At 42.5% G+C, this 23,045-nt stretch overlaps 1 protein-coding gene across 1 annotated transcript in view; it reads right to left on the reverse strand.

The window, feature by feature from the left end:
- The window catches only part of CFAP61 (cilia and flagella associated protein 61), a 295,737-nt gene that overhangs the window by 132,716 nt on the left and 139,976 nt on the right, over window positions 1-23,045 (reverse strand). The window contains exon 17 of the mRNA XM_023217758.2: window positions 22,553-22,687. Within this exon, the coding sequence (XP_023073526.1) occupies window positions 22,553-22,687 (135 nt within the window). The remainder of the gene's footprint in view (window positions 1-22,552; window positions 22,688-23,045) is intronic.

Raw genomic sequence — 23,045 nt, forward strand, 5'->3', positions numbered from 1 at the left:
TTTTTAATGCTGGCGTTCCTGAAATCAGCCTTCCAGTCAACAGCATTTCAACAGCAGCAGTCAGCCAGGCAGTAGCAGTGACATAGTTGTCCTTACCTGTGCATGGGTGCTTGGCCATGGCTGTTCATCGCCATCACTTCAAGAGAGTCATGTGCATTATATGCACAATATGTGTTGAGTTTAAGTGCTTCTAACAATGTCTTCAAAAAGATTACAGCATGATTTGGCATTGAAATGAATACTTATTGTTGTGTTCCCATAAAGGCCCAGAAACTGAGCAGCAAGGTACAAATTTATTAGTGAAGCAAATACTAGTCATTGGAGGAATGGATGTAATTCCATGTTTTCTTGCAATGCAACAATTGAGTGCTTTTCAGGAGCAAATAAAAGATGACAAGGAGATGAAGCTGTGTTACATTTTGTTACTGAGACACATGCAAAACAATTTTTCCACATCACCCAGCAAATAATGTAATTGAAGGGCACGTAAATTGCCTCCCCTCTCTGAATAGATGAAAGAAATTTCAAAGCACTAAGACTTATATGACTGATTCATATGCTGTTCAGTACTCTCATTTAGACATTGTGTTACAATTTAATTGGGTGCATTTTTTTTCTTAATACTACCTAAAATAAAGGTACATCTTATAATTGATAGCAACTTAGATTTGATGAATTAGGTGCTTAATTCACTTGTTTCCAATTAAATAATAGCCCCCAAACAAGTAGCTCATATGATCATTAAAATATGGTTGCCTTTGTGCAATACACAAACATCAGCAAGGCAGATCCACTGCTGGCTTTTCAGAGACACTGAAATTCATTAATCCTTAATATAAGGCACATTGGCACATGAACCAAGATAACCTCAAATGGCTCCATGTCTCTCCTTTGTCACCTTGAGTAAAGTGTTCAGAAATGTCCTCTGGGTTTCTGCAACATCCTACTCGAATCCTATCTGGTCTGCGTCAGCTAGCTGGCACTCCAGGTACCAGTCTCAATACAGGGTCAGCCATAAACTGGAGAAATGACTTCTCTGGGGGTGAACACACAAGGAAAGGCAGGAATAAAGTAAATCCATGGCAGAAAAATGGTTTACAGAACCAATAACCTGACTTGCATTGTTCTACAAGTTATAATTAGTACTACCTTACAGATGTATCTCTTTAACAAACTACTTAACATCCTGCTACCTAATCATTCTCAAGCTCCTTATCCCCATGAAAGAACTACTTGTACTGGAATAAAATGAGGACATGAGCTGAAAGGTTTGGGAAACACATTCAAAAGTGATGGAAGGCATTCTTCCTATTAAATAGTACCCTTCTGAAATGATGGATAGTTATTAGAGAACAAAAATTGTCTTCCATGTATTAAACTTAAACTACATTAAAAGAAAACACAACTTATTTCTTCTACATTCTCTCAGAACACTTGTGATGCCAAATGTGTGAGTTTTTCCCACACTGACCAATTCTCTGACACCAGCAGTGTGTCTGTTCTACAATTCAATTCCATTCTGACACTGTCTATCTAGGCTTAGTCCCACAAGGCTGCTCCCTGTACCCCCACTTCACATGCCAATTGCAAGTCCCTGTTTCCACCTGTACTGACTGGCTGGCTACCAACTGGAGGTTCCCATGACCCCTGCTTAGGTTACGATAATTTGCTAGGATGGCTCACAGAACTTGGAGAAACAGTTTGCTAACTGTATTACTGGCCATTATAAAAGAGTTGGGCTCAGGAACAGCCAGCTGCACAGGGCATGGCAGGGGGAAAAGCACAGAGCCTCCATGTGCTTTCCAGATGTGTCACCCTCCCAGCACCTCTGGTGTTTACCACCTCAGAAGTTCTCCTAACCACTTTGGTTAGGGTTTTATGGAGGCTTCATCGTGTAGGCATGGTTGATGAAATCATTGGCCACTAGTGGTTGAACTCAACCTCCAGCTCCTCTCCTCTCTCTGGAGGTTGGCAGGTAGGCCTGAAAGTTCCAACCCTCTAATGACATGGTTGGTTCTCCTGGCAACCAGCCCCCTTCCTTAGGTACTTTCCAAAAATCATCTTGTCAATATACAGACTCATGTGTTGTTGAAAGGAGCTTGTAATCAATAACAGAAGATGCTCCTCTCACCTTTATTGCACCAGAGTTTTGTCAGGGGTGGGGAATGAAAACAAAATATTGTAACAAAAGATGTTCTTGTTGCTTTTATCATTTAGGAAGTTACAAGTGTTTCAGGAGCTCTGACCAGGAGCTGGGGACAGAGACCAAATGTATATTTATTTTATCACAATATCATAGCATATATATACATATATATGTTTATAATACAGAGTTTGATTATGAATGTCTTATTAATGAGTTAAGAAATCAGAGAAATATATGAACTAATCTGTGGTAAATGTATTCTAAGATTTTTGTGAAATGAAAAACAGTTACATTGTTGGTTGTTTTCCCATCCTAAAAACAGTAAGGGGAAGTTTTATAGAGAATGTATGGGGCATCAGCTAAGTACTATTTGCTTAAAGGAAAGAGAATTTCAGATCATTTTTCTCTTTCCAATCCATATCATAAAGGGTGGGACACATGATATATCAGAGATGTGTGAACAGTTGCTATTTAGCCATAGACTTTAAAATACTTTGTACTTATATCCTGGAAGTAGGCTGGAATCTGCCCTTATTCCTACAGAAACAACTTAAACTATATAGCAAAGAGTTACTATGCCAAAGAGTCATTTCTCCAACTAGAAAAGCAACTCTGGAAAAAAATTTGGGGGATAAAATCAATATTCTAGAGTCAAAGAACAAAATTTCAACAAATTGAGTTTCACAGATCTGATTGACTTTTATTAGCAATTCACGAACTGGGCAGCATTCAGCCTACAAAACAGAAAGGAGCTCTGATGAGCTAGACAGAGTGGGTAAGCTTTATCAGTAGTAAAGAAGTGAAGGAACACAGGGACAATGAACAAGTAGTGGATTGTTCATTTCAGTATTACTTTCCTTAGAGAGATGTAAGCAAAATCTTGCTGGCTTAATGGGATTTGAATATCACCTCTCTCGTGATTTCTCAGCTATTTCAAGCAAATAACTTAGTTTCGGATTGGTAAAGTGGAACTTTAGCACAAGTGACTCCATTTTGGACCCACTATCTTTAATACTAGCAACAAGGACAGTCTAACTTGTTAGTGGGGAAGGCAACTGAATGTGTGAAGCAATTCTGAGGGCATTGAGATAACCTATTCAGTATCCTGATGTCTGAAATTCTACCACCAAAACTTTAACAGAGCTTAATTCAACAATTTCAATTTGACAGATACATACCAAGCATCTACCAGATGCCGACAATTGGTCTAAATGCTGAGGTGTGAATGAGGCATGGTTCTTGTCTTTAAGGAATTCTCATTAGGTTGGGGGACAGACAAGTAAACGAATAAAATGCAGCACATGTGACAAGGGTAGTGTATCAGGAAGCTATTGTTGTATAACAAACCAAGCCAGAATGCAGTGGGTTAAAAGAGTATGTATTCATGTGGCTCATGGTTCTATAGGTCAGTAGTTGAGGCTGTGCTCACCTAGGAAGTTTTTCTGGACTCAGCAGGTGTATTATTAGTCCATTTTCATGCTGCTGATAAAGACATACCCGAGACCGGGCAACTTAGAAAAGAAAGAGGTTTAATTGGACTTACAGTTCTGTGTGGCTGGGGAAGGTCTCACAATCATGGCAGAGGGTCAAAGGCACTTCTTACATGGCGGTGGCAAGACAAAATGAGGAAGAAGCAAAAGTAGAAACCCCTGATAAGCTCATCAGATCTTGTGAGACTTATTCATTATCATGAGAATAGCACAGGAAAGACCAGCCCCCATGATTCAGTGACCTCTCCCTGGGTCCCTGCCACAACACCTGGGAATTCTGGGAGATACAATTCAAGTTGAGATTTGGGTGGGGACACAGCCAAACCATATCAGCTGGGAAGCCATGGAATCAGCTAAAGTTTAACTGGTCTAGGATAGCAGGAAAAGTCACGTAAGGCAGCTTGGAGAAAGTGACAGTGGAGCTAAATTTAGCAGAATCACTGGAATACTTCCAGGTGAACAAGAGGGAACAAGTTTCTGGATGAGAGGGAAAAGTCAGGGCAAGGATTTGGAAGGATGACACACCCACTGACCCCTAGGTCAGTCTACATGAATGGATTTGCAGATTATGTTCTGAGAGAAACCTTTGAAAGGAGAAGGCTGCATGGTCATACGGAGGCAATACAAGAAGCCGACGTAGAGGGAGACACAAACGAAGGAGAAGGAGTTGGGACAGAAGGCTGGGAGGGAAAGCTCATGGCCAGTTGTGTCCACACCACCACCTCCCATCAGGCAACATTACTTGATAAATCTCTGCACACAGAATAAGATGAGAACTTCTGTTCCCCCAGGGAATATGCTGTTTGTTCAGGCCCGGTAAGTTAAGTGGCTATTTGCTCTGCTGGCTTAGGCTTCTGGTTCATTTGCTAGAACAACGACAGCAGTGGCAGAAAACTCATTTTTTCCGAGAAGTTTGATCCAAGTGAGTGCTGTTCCACAGATACAACTTTTCAATCTTGCTACCTTGCCACCATTTTCACTCCTGGATATTTATTTCACATTTATTTTCACTTCTGGATATTTTCAACACACGTGTCCTGTGAGGAAGCTAACATGTGCGACTCTATTTTAAATTTCTAATGTGTGCCTCCATGCACAATTTTAGTCTTTCAATTAGGCTCACTATTTCTGTTGACATCCAATTGTATCTCTGATTTAGTCTGAAGAAATTAAGCATATCTCTTTCATCTAAATGCGAACAATGGTTTGTATTCTCTTTCACATGACTTTAAAATTCTGTACACCAAAAGGCTCGCTGGGCTTTTGTAAAAGCAATGCACAATGATTGTTTTGAAAGAATAAGCCTTTCTGAAAATTCCTACAGAGTGTGCTAAGGCTACAAAGTTCAAAGGAATTTGGTCAGATTCAATGGAATAGCCTCTTGGTTCAAGTGAAGGACTTGGAGGGAGGAGTAAAACAAATCCACCTTCTTTTTAAATAGAAATGAAAAGAGAGCTAAGCAGAAACATCAACAGGAAGGAAGCTGAAATACAATAAATGGGAGTGACCACTGCTGAACACCAGTCAGAGAAACATTTTAATAAAACACACAAGGCTAATTTCAGTCACTCAGATACTTCACATCAGATCAGGGAAAAGAAAGATCTAAGTCTTTACTGCTAATTCTTAGGCCCATCCCATGAAAAAAATTTAGTATAGAAAATGTCCACTCTTTTTCTTCTCATTCTTTGAATCAGATCCTGATGATTTTGACAGTACTTTAAAAAAACGTTAATTCCATGCCCTCAATGGAAACTTTTCCAAAACAGTATTCAAAATATCTGAAGTAGTTATGAAAATAAAAATAAACCCCCAACCAAGCAAACAGCAATAACAATACTGCTGTAATTAATCAGCACAAAAGGCTTCCCCATGCCCAGAAGTCCTGGCAGGGACGCAGGTTGCTGCTCACGAGGGTGACACCTATGTGATGACAGCTGTGACTTTCAGGGTGTCTGAGACTCCAAATACAAAACCAAACAGGAGTCTCTGGGAAATTTTCCCTTTTGCTCACTCTGTGTATATTCAAACACAAACTATTTTCAAAAAATTCCCTAAAACCCCTCTGAGTGGGATGGAAGGGACTAGGCAAGCATATTGCACTGTAATTAACACCCGTTCACCACTGACATCACATGTCAGTGTAAAGATAGGTCACGTACTTTTAATTTCTCACACGCACGTCAGCGGTAAACAGTCCCAGTGTTCGTGTTAATGACACCATCTGGCGCCTCCCATAACTGTGTAGCATTCAGCTTCCAAACAAGATGTAATGGCAGCAACACATGAAACCCACTGACATTTACAGTAAGGAAATTTATTATCAGTCATCGGTTTGGTATAAATGTGTTTGCATGACTGCTGGGGCTATAAAATCGTCACCTTTGCCAGGCAAGCAAAGGTGCAATAAATAATGGATTTTAAGCCATGCATGTACTACCAAATCATTAAACATTTATCACACAGGCACAATAGCATCTTAAGCAACAATTATCACTTGAAACATTAATGCCACTTTTGAGGGTTAAATGAAAACCATATAGTCTAAGCTTTAACGATTTTTAATGTGGTTCAGTATAGAATATGAAGTTTTTTATTTTTATTTTTAGTTGAATATTATATATATATATATATATAGAGGTCTTCTATAATAATTTTCTCTTGAGGAAGAATCACTCTATATTCTTTTGTTAAATACTAAAATATACAATTGAAATGTTTCTTGAAAAAGAAATCATGGTTAAAACCTTTCAAAACTAGAAATGGCAAACAAAAGGTTCTTTAGGAGTCACATGGTATTATTTTCTTTAAAATCCTTAATGGATTAATCAGTGATGATTGAAATTAAACTATTTTAACTTTGGATTTAAGGAAACATAAAGTCAAAACCATGAAAATCCCCTGATTAACCCAGCCACATTTGTCCCTACTACTTATTCCCTCCAAATACTCTCCCCATGGTGTGTCAGTAATTTCTCCGATATGCTTGTTCTATGGGTATCCATTGTTTTAAGAACAAAATCTTTCGCAATAACAATTCAAAATACAGATAGATTAGAGGAAGGTTTTATGGAGGATTAGAGGAAGGCTTTATGGAGGATTTATCAAAGAATAATTTTTGACTCAAAGAAACAAAGAGAAACCTGTGTGGGAACTAGTTATTTATTTGCTTGCTGGACGTGGAACAATGCAGGCAGAGAAGCCAGTGACTGCCTTGACATGAGGCTCCCCGTGTGGGAGGTGAACCAGAAGCCAAGCCTGGAGGGAGACTGTGCCATCAAGAGGCTCTGTCACGAGATGCCAAGATGAGCACGCGTCTCCAAAACAACACAATCTCAACATGCAAAATGATCACCGAGCAAGAGGAAACAGAGTGAGCCCTAGAGTAAGTGAGTGGCACTGTTTGAAGAAAAAAAAAGTTAAGAAGTGACTGAATAAGAGACTTCTCTGTCAGTGTGTGAGTAGGGTTTAATTCCGTGGTGAGAGCTATTGCTCAGAAAGCCCCTGCAGTTTTATGGGTCTGCTCCCTGTGGAGGCTTCTCTGTCCACTCTCCTTTTGCCTGCCCTATGCCCTAAACAGGAAGCAGGTGCAGCACTCTGCAGGCAGGATCCCTGCTGGGACGGAGGGCAGGATGGTCTGCAGAATACTGAGGAGGCCAGGAGGGGAGCCCTGCTCCCGAATTTTCAATCAGTGGAAAGAAGTGTTGAGATTTTAGGCCTTCATCTCTAATAGTGACTGCTGTTTACAGGGGTCCAGGGGGCTGTGAGTCTTCTTTGTGTGTCTTGGAGTTGAAATTCAGGGTTTTGTCAAGACCATGCATCTTCAGGGATGGTGTCCTCCATTGTTGGGGAGAATCCCTGTGGACAGTGTTCATCTTTGGAGAACTGAATTCAGGACTCAACAGAAGGGCTTGGGGTGGGGCGGAGGGGGTGTGTGTCACAGGAACTAAGAGATCATAGGGATGCCCCTCCTTGAATACATACGTATTGCTGGTTCCAAGTCACGGAGGGAGAACTTTGGAGCCTGGCCTGGTCAGACAGAGGAGGGGGTGACCACTCTCTCACCATTGCTGTGTGCAGGGTGACAAAGTTGCCTGAATTCCATCTGTGTGCCCACATACACAAAGCTCTGTTATACAAAGGAGCTACTCCAGGGACTAACTTATGCGGGATTACGCAGAAACGAACACAATCCACTGGGATGCTGGTACTGTCATGAAACAACACAGACTGCCTGAGCCTGGACATCAGAACAAAAACACCGAGTATGAGAATTTTTCTCAAGCAGCTTCTCTATCCAATATCTGAGAGGGCCCCACACTGCCCTGTCCTTCCATCTGTCACTAAGTAATTCACATATTTCCTAGAGTTCTTGCTGCTACCTTACATCTTCTGGAAGTGACTATCAGGGCCCTCACAGAAGTAGAGAATCAATGAATAACTCCAAGAAAGCTTTGCTCATTTCTTTCAAAGTTGTGTCACTTCCATAATACCTGATGAAACACTCTGCCTTCATATGACAGAGACAGAGAGGGAGGGAGGGAGAGAGAGAGAGAGAGAAAAAGAGAGAGAGAGACTGCACACCATGGCGAAAACAGCTCTCCTGAAGGGTGTGAATAAAACAGTTAACAATGAAGGAAGAGAAACAAAAAGCTATTCAACAGATGCATGTCATTTTTACTCTTCAGTGTGGATCGGTTTTTCTTGTTAATTATATCACCTATTCTTTCCTTATATTGATAATTACATAATTACATGAAACAGATGGGTGACAGAATGCACCCAGATGGTGAGAACGTAAACAGGCTTACAAATTGCTTATTCTTGAGCATATTAAAAAGAATTATTTAATAATACATAGATTTCTATACTCTACACATCTGTTGAGTAGAGCCTCAAAATGGGTTACTTTGTCATTTTTTTTTTTTTTCTTAAACAAATACAATGTCCTCCCTGGGAATTCCTGGGAGGCCAACTGCCATGGAGGTAAAACATTTCACCTTTTCCATAATTTGGATTCCTGAAATTCTAAAATCATGTTCTGAGTCCACTGGCTTGCTGTTTCGAAAAACAGAAATGCTGGTTTCAAGGGGAGTTACAATCACATGTAGCACTGGTTACACTTTCACAAGCGGGACAAGGTTAAAAATGGGAGGGCTTGCCTTGAGAACATACTTGACACGTTTTAATTGCATCCAATGGGCTTCTTGCATGAAATTCTTTCAAAATAATTATGAAACTAAGTCAAAAGCACCAAAGCTGCATGGGCTGAGTGTGTGTGGAGGCGTGTCTGTCGGATGAGGGGGCTCACAGACCCCAGAGGCTTCTGGAGGGTCTGAGGGAAGAAGTGGCATTAGCGGCTTCCTCGTGGCCCACATGCCACCTCTGTGTTCTATGGAGTAAGGGCTCTGCTTAAATGGTCCTTCTCAGAGGAGTTGTACCTGCCCTGTTTCCACCCTCCCCTCCCGGGCTCTCCTCCTGATGGCACTTGCTGCCACCGGGCACAGTGCCTCCTGGTCTGGGTACTGCCTGCTGCCCCAACTAGAACACAAGTGCTATGTGGCAGGGATGTGCGTATCTATAGCTGTTCCCACAGAGCACAGACTTGGGCCCACCACATGATCAGCACACAACAATACTGACTGAATGAATGCTGACATCAATTAATTCTCCACCTCCAAGCCCCCTAACCAGAGATGCAAAACAGGCCCTGTGCTTGCAGTTTCAACAGAAAAGCCTGTCCAGGCAGGAGCAGGGAGTGACCAAGAAGGGGACTTCTCAATGGCAGGGCGGGTGGAGGATAGCAGGGGTTCCTCTCTCAGTTGAAAAGCAGGTACAAAAGCCATGGTGTTTATCGGGGTCATGGACAAAAAGCAGGACACCTAGAAACATGGTTTGGTGGGGGTAGAGAAACAGGCTCAGGGAGAGACAAACCCACCTGGCTTCTGGTGGAGCGACCTGGCTCTTGGTGAGGCAGGGGTGGGTCACAGAACTCCAGAATCAGGCTGTTGTCTCCCACTGCACCAAGAAGTGACGACATGTAGATGTGCTTGGAACTGGAAGTGTGAACACGTCCCCAGGGCCAAACTTGGATGGGGATTGTGTGTACTCTGTGTGTATGTATTTATGTATGCCTGCTGCGTGTGTGACACAGAGATGGCTGGAGGGAGAGAGGGACAGAGAGACAGAGTCATGAGAAGCATCTGAGTCCTCAGGGGCCTGGAGATCCTTTTGGAATTTGGGCTCTGTGAGCTGTGGCCACCTTCTGCTCTTGAATGGGATGGGGGAATTGCTGAGCTGTTAGAAGTCACATCGTCTGAAAGGGGCCTGCCAGCCTTGGTCCTACCAACACACGGTGACCAAAGACCCAGTGTGTGGGAATCGATGTTGTCTGTAAACAAATCAAAATACTTGTGGTATATAATTCTGTGGGACATTGTCAGCCCATCTTTGGGACTTGCTCAACTGTGATTTGTGACAGATAATACTCAATTCCATTTTTAAATCAACCGTCAACTCCAGTTTCATGAAAAGTGCTGTCCCCACAGATCCATGAATGGCGGTGGGAGGGGGTGGTTTGCACGAGAGAGGAGCTCTGCTAAGGTGACTGGAAAGTGCTGCCTAAGACCTGTTCCCCGGAAGCACAGCTCTTTTTGGTTAAATACATAGACTACCATAAAAACCACAATTACAGTGACTACCATGGTGATAATATCAATGCACTGAATTATATGAAAACACAAAATAAAACAAACAAAACCTGGGACACAATTGAACAGCACAAGAAGTAGGAATGTGGCATAGTCTGTAGTTTATGTTTATTGCCATGGGTTTCTGCCTGCACTGTAGCTGAGTCATGTTTGATATCTCAAACAAGTGGCAATAAAAAAAACTTTATGGCTCCCATGCTATTTTCATACCTTATTCATTCTGTTTTTTCCCTGTTTTTAAGTCATCTTTTGTATTTTCTTCTTGCTTATTAAGTTGGTTACTATGGAGATCATGACATCAGTAATCTTGACTAACCTTAATGGTCTCGAGGCAACATTCAGACTAAAAGTTTTGATACTTAAAGTGGTTCAGCCCTGGAGAATGGGAGCAGATTGAGAGCTGAGGACTGCGGGCTTCAAGCTGCTTCTCTAACGGAACACAGAGGTGGAAGGTGGTCCGTGCCCACTCAGCCGAGTCCGCGTGGGGCAGCCCTTGGGGAGGACTGTGCCCCTCGCTAACCAGGTACTGCACTTTCCAAGGCCCATTTAATCCTCTGCCTCTGATGAACTCAAATGCCATTTTCCCTCTGGATTTGGTGAGTGCAAATAATGATAACCAAACTCAAATTGCTTTAGGAAAATTACTAAACTGTGGAAGGCTTTTAATCCATCTCAGTTTAATTTGAATGTAAAACCCTTCCAGGTTCTCGGTTGTTTTTCCTGATCTTTCACATCTTCCAGAAAGGCAAAACCCATTTTTTTAATTGTTTATTTTTTGTAGAAATGGGGGTCTCACTCTGTTACCCAGGCTGGTCTCAAACTCCTGGCTTCAAGTGATCCTCCTATTTCAGCCTCCCAAAGTGTTGGGATGACAGGTATGAGCCACTGTGCCTAGCCCATATCCCATCTGTAAAACTAGAATTTATTAACGGGATATAACAAGTGAAAGTTTTAACAAAAAGACCTGAAAGTTAGGCTTATGACACTGTACTTTATTCCATATGCATCTACTGACCTCCAATCACTTCATAATGAATGGAATCACGTTTCTATAATTCTTCCATGAGCCAGAGGGAGTAGGCCAGCCCCAGAGGGGCATTCGTGGTCTGTGTTTCATATGTCTGTCACTGCTGTCATCCTAGCGGGGTGCTGTTTTTGTACTAGCAGATGTGTTTCATTTCTGCCAATCCATGCTGACTCATGACCCCTCCTGATGCTGCAGGCAACAGCCAGGGGACACCAGGCCTTTGGGCAGACCCAGTCCCAGAGAACAAATGCGTCAATTCTGTGCTGTTTTGTTTCCAGGCAGATAACTGGTTGCAAGAAGGTTTTCTGAGTCTCAAAAGCCTGACTGTTATGCATCAAAAGTCAAAGTTGATGCTTCCAATGACAGATACAGAAGAACACATGGGGACAGCGAGCCCACTGTCTGAAGACCAGGAGGAGGAAAGCCAGAGGGGAAGAAGGAGAAATTAGTGCAGTGCAGCCCTCTCCTTCCCCTGGCTAAGGCCAGGAAAATGGAAGGAAGCGGGCAGGATCCCCCCAGAGATTTTGGAGAATACAAGAAGGAGACTGCTTCACGAGGGGGACTCTACTGCCACCTTGTCCTGGGAAGAGTCCAGTGGAGACGGCTGAGGGAGCTTCCCGGATGAGGAAGGAAATGAGGCAGCAATGAGCTTCTGAAAGCCTGAAGTGAGGAAAGCAGGAAAGGAAGAGAGCACCTGGCTCCAGGGAACACAAGGTCACACTCAGACTGGCCTCAAGGCTGTGAGGATGGGATGCTTCTGCAGAAAGCAGTGAGGGCTGCGGGGGCTTGGATGCCAGGACAAGGGGCGACTTTGCCGGAGGACAAAAGCTAATGTTCTGAACTCAAGATTCCTGTGAGGACAGGCACTACCCAAGTAGCAGATACCTCCCCTCCCAGCCTCCTCCCCACCCGCCACAGTGCCATGACATTCCATGTCCATGAGCTCCTGAGAACTTGGATGTTTTTCCTACCCCACTAAAAATATGAAAGAAGAAAAGTTCCTACATGGACTCAATATAAATATTAAATGATTAAATTTACCCAGAATTGATAGAGGTTACTTTTACTCCCATCAGGTGGAATAAAGGCTCAAAGCAGAGACTCAGTTCAATTAGACAAAAATAGGAAAATAAAAGATGTATCCTTTTGCACACCTGGTTACTTGTCTTGAAAATCTATATCTGACATAAAAAACAGGGTTTGCTGTATGTCTCTATACTCTTTTTTTTTTTTTTTTTTTTTTGAGGCAGAGTCTCGCTCTGTCGCCCAGACTGGAGTGCAGTGGCCGGATCTCAGCTCACTGCAAGCTCTGCCTCCCGGGTTTATGCCATTCTCCTGCCTCAGCCTCCGGAGTAGCTGGGACTACAGGCGCCCGCCACCTCGCCCGGCTAGTTTTTGTATTTTTAGTAGAGACGGGGTTTCACCATGTTAGCCAGGATGGTCTCGATCTCCTGACCTCGTGATCCGCCCGTCTCGGCCTCCCAAAGTGCTGGGATTACAGGCTTGAGCCACTGCGCCCGGCCATGTCTCTATACTCTTTATGTTGCTTAGATACAGCGACATATTGCCAAGAGAAATCATCTTTTTCAATTCAGGAATCACAAGTTTTCATTTTCAAATTCTAAAACTTTATGCTTTTTGATTAAAGAGATAGTAACTTTAACTTTGACTGAGCAATACCATTTCTAGGAATTTATTCAAAGGAAATCAAAGCAAATGTGCTGAAAAATAATAAGGGCAGACATGGTAGCAGTGTTCATCATGATAAAAATTGGGTTAAAAACTTAACCAACATGAGGGAATTGGCCTGCACACAGCAATGGTGAATCGTGGGCTCTGACATCACACTGTTTAGTCCCCAAACCGCAACTTAGCAGCTGTGTAGCCTCCGCATGAAGACAATAGATGCTACATTCCAAAGGAGCCCCCTTATAAAAATGCCAAAGTCAGTGACAAGTGCCGGTTAAATGCCTTTTAACTCCTAACTCAAAATGAAGACATGAAAGGGTGAGATGAGTACATGCAAAAGGGGCTTTTTTGAAGATTTCTTCCAGGAGAACTGTTGATGTGCTGTGAGTCCCATGCCCCCCATCCCCAAAGAGGACAGATGGAAGGGGTGCCTTGTCTTTTGCTTCAAGTCACAGAAAGGGTTTGGGAGCCCTCTGAGAGCTTCATGTGAGGCCCCTAGACAAAGTGGATGGATGTGCTGGGTGAGCTGCATGGGCAGGTGGCCTGCATGGGCAGAGCCTGCTGACCCACAGAGGCAAGAGCTCTTCTCTCAGGTCCTTCCTATATGGCACCTCCAGGGGCAAATGAAACTCGGTGTCAAAGCTAGAGGATGGCATCTCCTGCATCATGGGAATGCTGGTGAGAGCTCCCTAGAAACAGGAATCCCCTAGGAAACTGCAAACACACACTAAGAGAAGAGGAGTCCAGCCCACAGAGTAGGGGCCATCTTACGACAGCAGTGGCCAAGTTCAGACTTGCCTCCTCCTCCAACTGTTCCTCCCTGCCCTGACCCCAATTTCAGAAGGACTAGAAACACAGCTCAATAATAAGAAGACACTAATAGGCTAAAGAAAGAGAAAGCACTAAATACTGAAAAGCTATATAAATGCTAAGTTAGTGGAAGGGGCATGAGAGTTCGGAAGAGACAAGAGGCCCTCCCCATCCTGCCTTCTCCAACCACAGGCTTCCACTTGCTTGAAGGCTATAGCAGTGGGTCAGGGGAGTCTCACCCTTGGAGAAAAATTGAATTTTGATTATTACATAAAATGAAATTGAACATTTTATGGAATTAAGATCAAGTATTGTGATTGGAAGTGACCCATACATCTTTCATGACCTAGAACTGACCAGAAGGTCCCAGAACTTGCTCACTTTCCATCCGGGTGCAGGAGAAAACTCAGCCACATAGAACATATTTACAGGGCGAAGAGATACAGAACTCAAGTGGCTTCGTGACTATTCACACAAGTCCTGCTGGCTTAACGCTCACTTACATTACCAAACCTTTACTAACCTCAGTTTTCCCCACTGCAAAATGGAGACAATGATGCTGAAACATCTGTGAGAATGAAAGATCAGCTGGGACAGGATGTAATGCAGTGCCTGGCAGGAGGAAAGTACTCACTGAGCGGCAGGGCTTGCTGCTTCGCAGAAAAATGTGTGGCCACGAAAATCACACTTTACAATACTTAGTAACAAGTAAATACAGTCATAACATATTAAGTGAAGAAGCATGTTTCAAACACTATAACCCCATATCTAATAGCATATATGTAGTCTTTTTCACAGAAAATAATCCAGAAGTTGAAACCCCAAAATATTAACAAAGGTAATCAAAAGATAGGAGGAGAGAAGGTTTTACTGATTTTCTCTATTGTTTTTTCCTAAAATTTCTACCAAAAACATGTATTGCTTTAGTAATAACATATTTATTTTTAATCAAGGGGAAAAGATGTCACTTCTTTGGTCAGTATCTGCAGCTCTAATTGTACTCTTTGTCATTTTATATCCCCAGCTACTTTAAAATACACAAAGCAAAGCCTCACGTTGGAGCTGCCATTCCTCTCTTCCCTGAAGGCAGATTCTGAAGAAGCCACTTAGCTGCGAAGGCCAGTTTCTGCCCAGGAGCTCAGCTCCACCCGGGAGCCTTGCTAGGCTGCAGGCTTTCAGGGCTTTGCGGCAGGCAGCTGATGTGTCCGGAGGCACTTCTGGATCTCTGTGGCATTCATTACCCTGGCTCTGCAGGGAACAGAATGCATTTTTTTTCCTCCTACTGGGTTGTGGCAAGAACCCGATCAGCATCCAGGAAATCCTTAGAATATTTTTCTTTTCTATTGGAAGCACTGGCAGCTCTTTTTAAGAGCAATAATATTACTAACGGTGGATCAAACAAAGAACATGCTGGTGTCTTTTAAAAAACAGAAAGTTCCCCATTTTCCTTCTACATTTGGATAGGCATCTTGCTTGCTGCCTGAGCTCTCTTAGATGTCCACACAGGACCACAAGAGGCTGCTGAGTCAGAGAGGGTGAAGCAGGAAAGCTAACAGAGATTTTATTTTAGAAAAATCTCTGCTTTCAAAAGAATTGAAGCAGCATTAGCAGTGTAGTCTCAAATGTGTGTATGAAGCTCTCTTGGAGTGGTGGAAACTCTACTTCTGAAACTGAAAGAACAGTTGAGACATTGCCCTTAAATGGCCTTGATTTGACCAGCACTTCATCAATTACTAGCCGGAATGCTGAATCTGATCTGAGAATGAAAGAATGCAAAATAATGCAGTCACTTTGGAAAATAGTTTGGCAGTTCCTCAAAATATTAAACATAGAGTTACCATGTGACCCAGCAGCCCCACTTGTAGGTATAGATACCGCCCCCCAAATGAAAACACATACACCCAAAAACCTGTGTGCACATTTTCACAGCAACATTTCCATCATAGCCAAATAATGGAAAAAACTCAAATGTCAGCGACTCATGCATGAAAAAATAAAATATAGTATTATCCACACAATAGGATATTCAACAATAAAAAAGAAAAGTACAGACACACACGCTACAATGTGGATGAAACATGCTAAGAAGCCAGTCACAAAATATCGCATAGCATACGTTGCGACTTGTATGAAATGTCCAGAATAGGTAAGTTCATAGAGAGAGTAAGTAGATTACTGGTTGTCTAGGGTTGAGAGAAGAGGGCTGGGAAAGACAGGAAGTGACTGCCAGTGGACACAGGTTCCTTTTGGGGGTGATGAAAATGTTCTAAAATTAGATAGTGGTAATGATTGTTCAACTCTGTGAATATACTAAAAACCTTTGAATTGTATAGTTTAAGTGGGTGAATTGTATGGTGTATATACATGATTTATATCACAATATGAAGCTGTTAAAGACATGGTTAGGGGAAGAGAGAGACTGTCCTATAAATATCTGTCCTAGAAAATGAGGATAAGATGTAGCATTGATTCCTGACAACACTAAGATGTTAAGAAGTTACTTTTCCCAATTTCTTCTCTATCATACCCTCAGAGCCTCATCTTGCCCCCTGACCACTGCCCAGTTACTCAACAATTTCCACAGCTTGTTGATCATGCCACTAATTCACATCTTATCTCTTCCCGCCACCCACCTCCCACCCCAAAAAATAAACCTTTAGTCACTCATCTGATGGGCACCTACTTGGGTTCTGAAACCACATCCAACATGGAGCTGAATTTTGGGAAATGTATAATGTAGCCTCCATATGGGATCACAATTTTTTTCTTCCTTTCCCAGCAGCTGCCACCATAATTTTGTAACAACAAAGGTTTTTTGTAACAACAAAAATTACAAAGGTTTGTAACAACAAACCCATACAACAGCCAGCTAACTGCAGACAGTGTGAATCAGCAGGTGTCCAAAACCTGCCAGCACACTAACCTGGACCCATGTCTGCTCCTTCCTAGCCCAGGTCAGACAGGGTCAGGCTGGTACCAGATCAAACCCAGGAGTGGATCATTCAGCCAAGAGGAAAATTCAAACTGCACTGGGAGAAATCCAATCGTCTGTGGGTCACCTTTTGGTTAAGTACCTGGTGCCAAGGATTTGTGAGGTTCAACAAGATCTATATCGAACCATACTCCTTTTCTGTAGTTTGGTTTTCCTATAATGAGTCATACTAGTACTTTAGCCTTTTAGGTAGGAAAGTAGTCTGTGGTAGTTAAAGATAGGAGTTTTGGCAACCAACTGCCTGGGTTTGAAATTCTGTCCATTAAATTGCCTTTGGACAAGTTATTTACCTGCCCTCCTGGCAAGCCTGTTTGCTTTAGGTACACTGAGGATGGTAATCGCAGTAACTATTAACTATTTACATGTGCTGATGAGAGGACTAGATGAGAAACTCCATGGGAAGCCTTTAAGCAACAGCTCAAGAAGTAACAGTAATGCAATAGTAGTTGATTTTGGTACCATGTAACCTTTCTAAGAGGGAAAAATTAGGACAGTAAGGAGAATAAACACTGGTTTATAAGTCCTTGTGGAGTATATTTATATACTATTTATATAATATACACTTATATAATATATAACATATTAAACTAGATAATGTTCAGAGAATTGGAAAGAAATGACCATAGAACTTGTACTGGAGAAAGAAAAAAGCCCACAAAGGAACTTACGTAAATTATTCTAAGAATCTCAGAGAAAAGAGTTCACTATAAATAGAAGGAAGTGCACTTCCCATAGATATTGTAAACACATAGGAACTGGCTGGGAAGTGACTTGAAGAAGCAAACTGGACTCATGGCGATGATTTAAAGTGGGTTAATTTCATTTCAAGAAAATATTCCTCCCATGGTCACATTAATAATAATTACAGCATATACGATGCTGAAAAAATACAGGTCTGCATTTTTAGAAACCCCTACCAAGGTGATGGCCCAAGAGCTACAAACACACCGACCACAAATATAACCAAGGGAAGTCTAACCACGGCGGTGAAAGTTACCATGTTTAAGGAAGGGACTGGGAAACAATAAAGCTGGGGAAAATCTAGCAGGTGCTGGGAGAATAATGCAATTTCCTAGGGCAGCAGATGCACAAGTGAAACAGTATCCAGTAACAGTCCATCAGATGGTAATTATAGCTGGACTGGGAAGAACAGCCAGATGAAAAGGGGCAATTCAAAGGGTAACTGAATGCCAGTGAGTGACATCTTCCTGAGAGATCACATACCAGGAAAAAGCAGGGCCATCACTTAGCTCTGAGGGGGAGGGCTTCCATAAACCGTCATTTTTCTTTGTAGAAGGACAAAGGGAAAATGTGGAGAAATGAATGCACAGAATCCAAATGGAGGCCTCCAAAGAATTCATTAGTCGAGATTTAATCAGACCATCGTTAATAAGCAACGAGAAAAAAAAAAAAAAAGATCACTCTGAAAGTGTGATTCCTCAGGAAGGATGAAAGGTTGATTTAGTTCTGAAAATATGTGAGAGAGAGGTGAGTTCACGCTATAATTCTATGAATACTATAAACCAAGATGAAGAGCTGAAGTGACTGAAGTGGATGATGGGGAGCATCTATTGATATTGAGGCAATGGCAGGGGCTATTTAAGTTCAAAGCAGGTTTTCTGGAGTGTAATGTGACAAATAACACTTATTTAAACTCCCACTCCTGGAAAGGAAGCAGTGCCCTTTTTTCAAACACATTCCCTCTCCAGGAATTCTGCACAAACAGGTCTGAGCCCAGTGTGGCTATTTCTCCTGAGTTTGGGCTCTTGTCACCTGGAAGGCCAGTACAAGCCCTCTTCCACCCCCAGTTAATACCGAAATTAGACTGGAAGCTCCTTGCGGGTATGCATGGTGACACAGTCATATCTGAATCCCTGTAAAAGGCAGAAAGGAAAGAAAACAGGCTTGTATGTAGACCCACCCTGAAAATAAGTGTAGGGCAGCTTGTTCAGCTGTCTTTAATCAATATAACTGCTAAATTAATTCAGCCCAATTTTGAGTGTTTTCCTGATCATAATACTCATTCAGGATAAATACTTGAGGGAATGGATGGATACCCCATTTTACATGATGTGATTATTACTCATTGCATGCCTGTATCAAAATCTCGTGTACCCTATAAATATCGATACCTACTGTGTACCAACAAAAATTAAAATTAAAGAAATAAAATAATTTTGTAAAAAATAATAATACTTACGCAGGTAGGCCCTGATGAGTCATCTAATAAAAAACTTCCATGAGAATAACTCTCATAACGTAAAAGCACGGGCCAAGATGGCTCATTCAAGCTAAGAAAAGAGTCTTCCAGGTCTATGATGTCAATTATGGTCTTGGTCAGGGAAAAGCCCTTTCTCTTACCCATGCATTCACACTGGTTGACTGTGGAGATATTATTACGAATCTTTGAGACCTCGTTCTGAAATGTGTGATGAAAATCATTTATGTTTTCTAGGCTCTTTTTTATTACCTGCTGTGGAGTGGGCTGTCAATTAATAGAAACGACGGGGAAGGTGTTGTGGCAGGGACACTGATCGTCCAAACCAGGCAGGAATTAGGAGGGCCTTGAGGTGGGAGCGAGGGCATATTTCCCTGCCATGCAGTGATGAATTTCAATCACTGCTGCCTTGCGCCAGATTCAAATTGGCAACCTACCGAGATGAAATGCTTTCTATCCCATTACTCATGCCTGGAGTGATCTGTTCCCTTGAAGATTGGCTTCCTAGGTGAAAACTAGGGACTGGATGGTCACTCTAAGATGCTTTAAATAGGATAAAAGGTATGAAAGACGAGTGGCCAGCAAGAGAAGTGATATGGACATGGTGAGGGAGCTGAGGGTCTCATATAAAGCTCGATGCACTGGGAGGGGAAGGGAGGGTGGGAGATGTGAAACCTAAAGGGAAAATTCATTCATTTGGTAATGAGAGTTGCTCAACCTTGCACAGTTTGCTACTGCAATGCTACCGCTCTACTAAGAAAACAATGTCTTGAGGGACATACAGTGATTCTTCCTAAAAATACTCTACTTGGCTCAACTTGTCTCAGATAATCACTCTAAAACATTACAACTGTCTAAAATGTTAAAAAGAGAAAAATAATTTTTAATAATATAATTTAGCATTTTAACTTTTTAATACTGAGGCCCATTCCATGTGGATTATGGTCTCGATAAATAATCCTGTGATTACACTTTTAATATGTCTAAAATTTTTTACTGAATCTTGTTTACTAAATCTAAATCTCCATTGCAATTTTCTGAATACAACGAGTAGCAACAAAAGTGCTTCTTAAACAGTCAGAATTCACCTGAGAAATAAAGCACAGTAACACGAGCAGCAGGTAACAGGCATCTGTGTTAGAATTCTCCCACCCATCTGCTAAGTGGCTGTCTTCCTGGACCCTGGGTTTGAACAATCCATCTCTGCTTTGTACTGAAATACACCAGGGCTCAGGGGTGAGGGGCACAGCATACTGAGATGACCATGGAAAAGGTTACTCAATGTAAGCAATGGTTTCGGATCATACCAACCTGGGAAGTAGTAATGAGATAATTTTAAATGAAATAAAATGTTATTTCTGACTTTCTCCCCACCTAGAGATCCAGCTCACCTCAAAATCACCTAACTGAAAATTCTTACAGTAGGGTGGAAGGGAGGGGGCAGGTGTGGAACTGCACTTCATATTCATAAAAACGATGCTTCCTGATATCCATGCAGCAGCTCTGGACTCCTCCCTCCAGCTCCAGCCAGGCCACCCATGCTGCCAGAGGACTGGCTGAAGGCACAGGAGCCGTGGGCTGCCACTGAAGTGTAAGTCTCAGCAATGACTGCAGAAGGTCATTGTCTCTCATCCTGACCCTGATCTGATGCGGAAGCTGCAAAGTTGTACGCCGAGCACATCCATGTAATTCTATGCCCAGCGCTTTCTCCAGAGATCAGTTTGCCTCTGTAGAAACTGTATTTCAGTGCTGGAGACAGCATGTAGCCACTGTCTCTCACCCCAAGACACTGTCTTTGCACCAAACTTCTGGGTGTTGGCTCTCTTTCCAAAGCAGTCTGTTCCCAGGATCTTCACATGCAAACAGACCGCATGGTGGCCCATCCTAAAGGTCTTCCAGGTGAGCTAGGCACATCTCATCTCCAGTGCTGTGAACCCTGCTACTTAAGAATATGCCTGTGACCTTCAGATAAAATGGTATGAATCTGGAGTTTGCTTCAAAATGATATAGGAGAAAGGGGAAGTGGTGGGGGCACAGATGATCCAAAATTAGCTAAAGAGTTGCAGATCATTGCAGCTGGGTGCTGAGTGCATGGGAGTTCCAGTGCCACTCAATCTGTGGTCTAGAACAGGTGCCCATGTGCAAACTATTATTAGTCTATGAAGATATGAGTAAGAGAGATGGAGAGAAGCATTCAGAAACTTTTATAGCAAACCAACAGAGTAATGCTATGTCTGTTAAATCTAATAATAAAAGAATTTTGTCCGTCTTTGCTTTTTAATCTTGTTTTCCCAGGAATTTACTTTTTACAAAACTATCAGACTATGACTAATTGCACATTAATTTAAAAAAAAAAAGACATGTAGATTGAGAAGTCCTGCTTTATATGATCAGTCTATACTCACATATAAATTTACAATGATATAGATTTTTGTTATTTTACAAATACAAAGATGAATGTAAGACACAAAGCTGCCTCCGAGTTGGCCTGATGCAGGTGCTCTCCCCATCCCTCAGTGCACCCGCCAGTAAGACAGGCGTGGGCAGGGTGATGTCCTTCCCGCAGGGCTGAGCCCGTTGCAAGGTGTTTATTTCAGCATCATCTCCAGCTCTGAGGGGCTGCTCCTTGGGTAAGTGTTTGCAGAGTTTAAACTCACACTTTCCCTTTTCCTCTCTCACAAAGGACAAATGTTAGCCCACTGAGGGATTTTTTTTTTTTTTTTTTTTTTTTTTTTTTTACTTAAGTAGAAGAGTATACAAACACTACAAGTCTGTATCAGTCAACATGAGAAAACTGTGTTTTCCAATTAAGTTACTGAAAAAAACTGTGTGTATGTATACAGGTACATTTGCATTGAAAAGAATATCTAGCTTTGATTTCAGTCCTTTTTCCTGTTCTCACAATAAAAGTGGCCCCTGGCCATTCATTTTAAGGTCAAAAACTCCTGCTGCCCGTCAAAACGGCAGCGAATATGCTTCTCTTAATCATCTTGATTCCCCTGGAGGAGGGAGTTAAAGAAACCAGCTTAGACCCAGGGCCCAAACATCTCAAATGCAGCCAGCTCCGTTTTCTCCGTCAGCTTGGTCCTAACAGTGAATGACCACTTAATGCCTTGAAAGCTAAACATCACTGAAAGGGGAAATCTGCTTTTGAGGACAGGGAAAGAAAATGAAAATATGCCGGAGGATGACTCTAGGTCTTTTGTCCTGGGACACGGCAGCCTGAGAGGTATCCCCATGGGATGACCCTGCAGGGTCCTGTGGCTACTGCTTTAGGCTTGCCGGGAAATAACGACTTGAGGGAAAGGGCTGCAGGGGAGCCTTCGCAGGGCTCCGCCTGTAAGGGTATGAGCACCAGGTTCCCTGTAATTAAGAAGCAGCCTGCTCCTGTGAAGACAGCACTGCCACCCCATCTGCCAGGCCCGCGGGAGCTGGCACCGCGCCGCCCTGCCTGCCGCCTTGCTACCCACCGGATCCTTGGAGACCGCCTTTGATGGAGCGTTTATGCCAAGCTTTTCCAGAGGATAGACAATCTGTCGTCGTGGTCGCACGGGAACCAAGTAATGAAGGGCAGATGTCAGGGAGTGGGCGTAGGAGTTCTGGAACTGAAAGACAGCAATCTATATTTTAGGGGAGAGAATGTCAGAGAGGCTCAGCACAGATGTCTGCGTACAGCTTTACAAATACAAAACTCTTAACTCGGCCAAGTCAGAGAGGAAAAAAAATCAGCAAATAAACAAACATACTCTTCGAGCAGTGGAATGAATTGTAGATAATGCCTGACACTAATGAAGATAATTACGAGAGTAATTACATTACTATCTCTGTGGGAATGACAGATAAACAAGTGGTTTGGTTTATGGGATTTTTCAGTACAAGTATTTTCCCCGGGAGGATATTCTTCTCCATAGTGATCATGCATCAGCTTGATCTGACCCCATTAAGCTGTGTTATCTGCATCCT

This window comes from Piliocolobus tephrosceles, chromosome 20 (genome assembly GCF_002776525.5).
Source record: "Piliocolobus tephrosceles isolate RC106 chromosome 20, ASM277652v3, whole genome shotgun sequence".
Lineage (NCBI taxonomy): Eukaryota > Metazoa > Chordata > Mammalia > Primates > Cercopithecidae > Piliocolobus > Piliocolobus tephrosceles.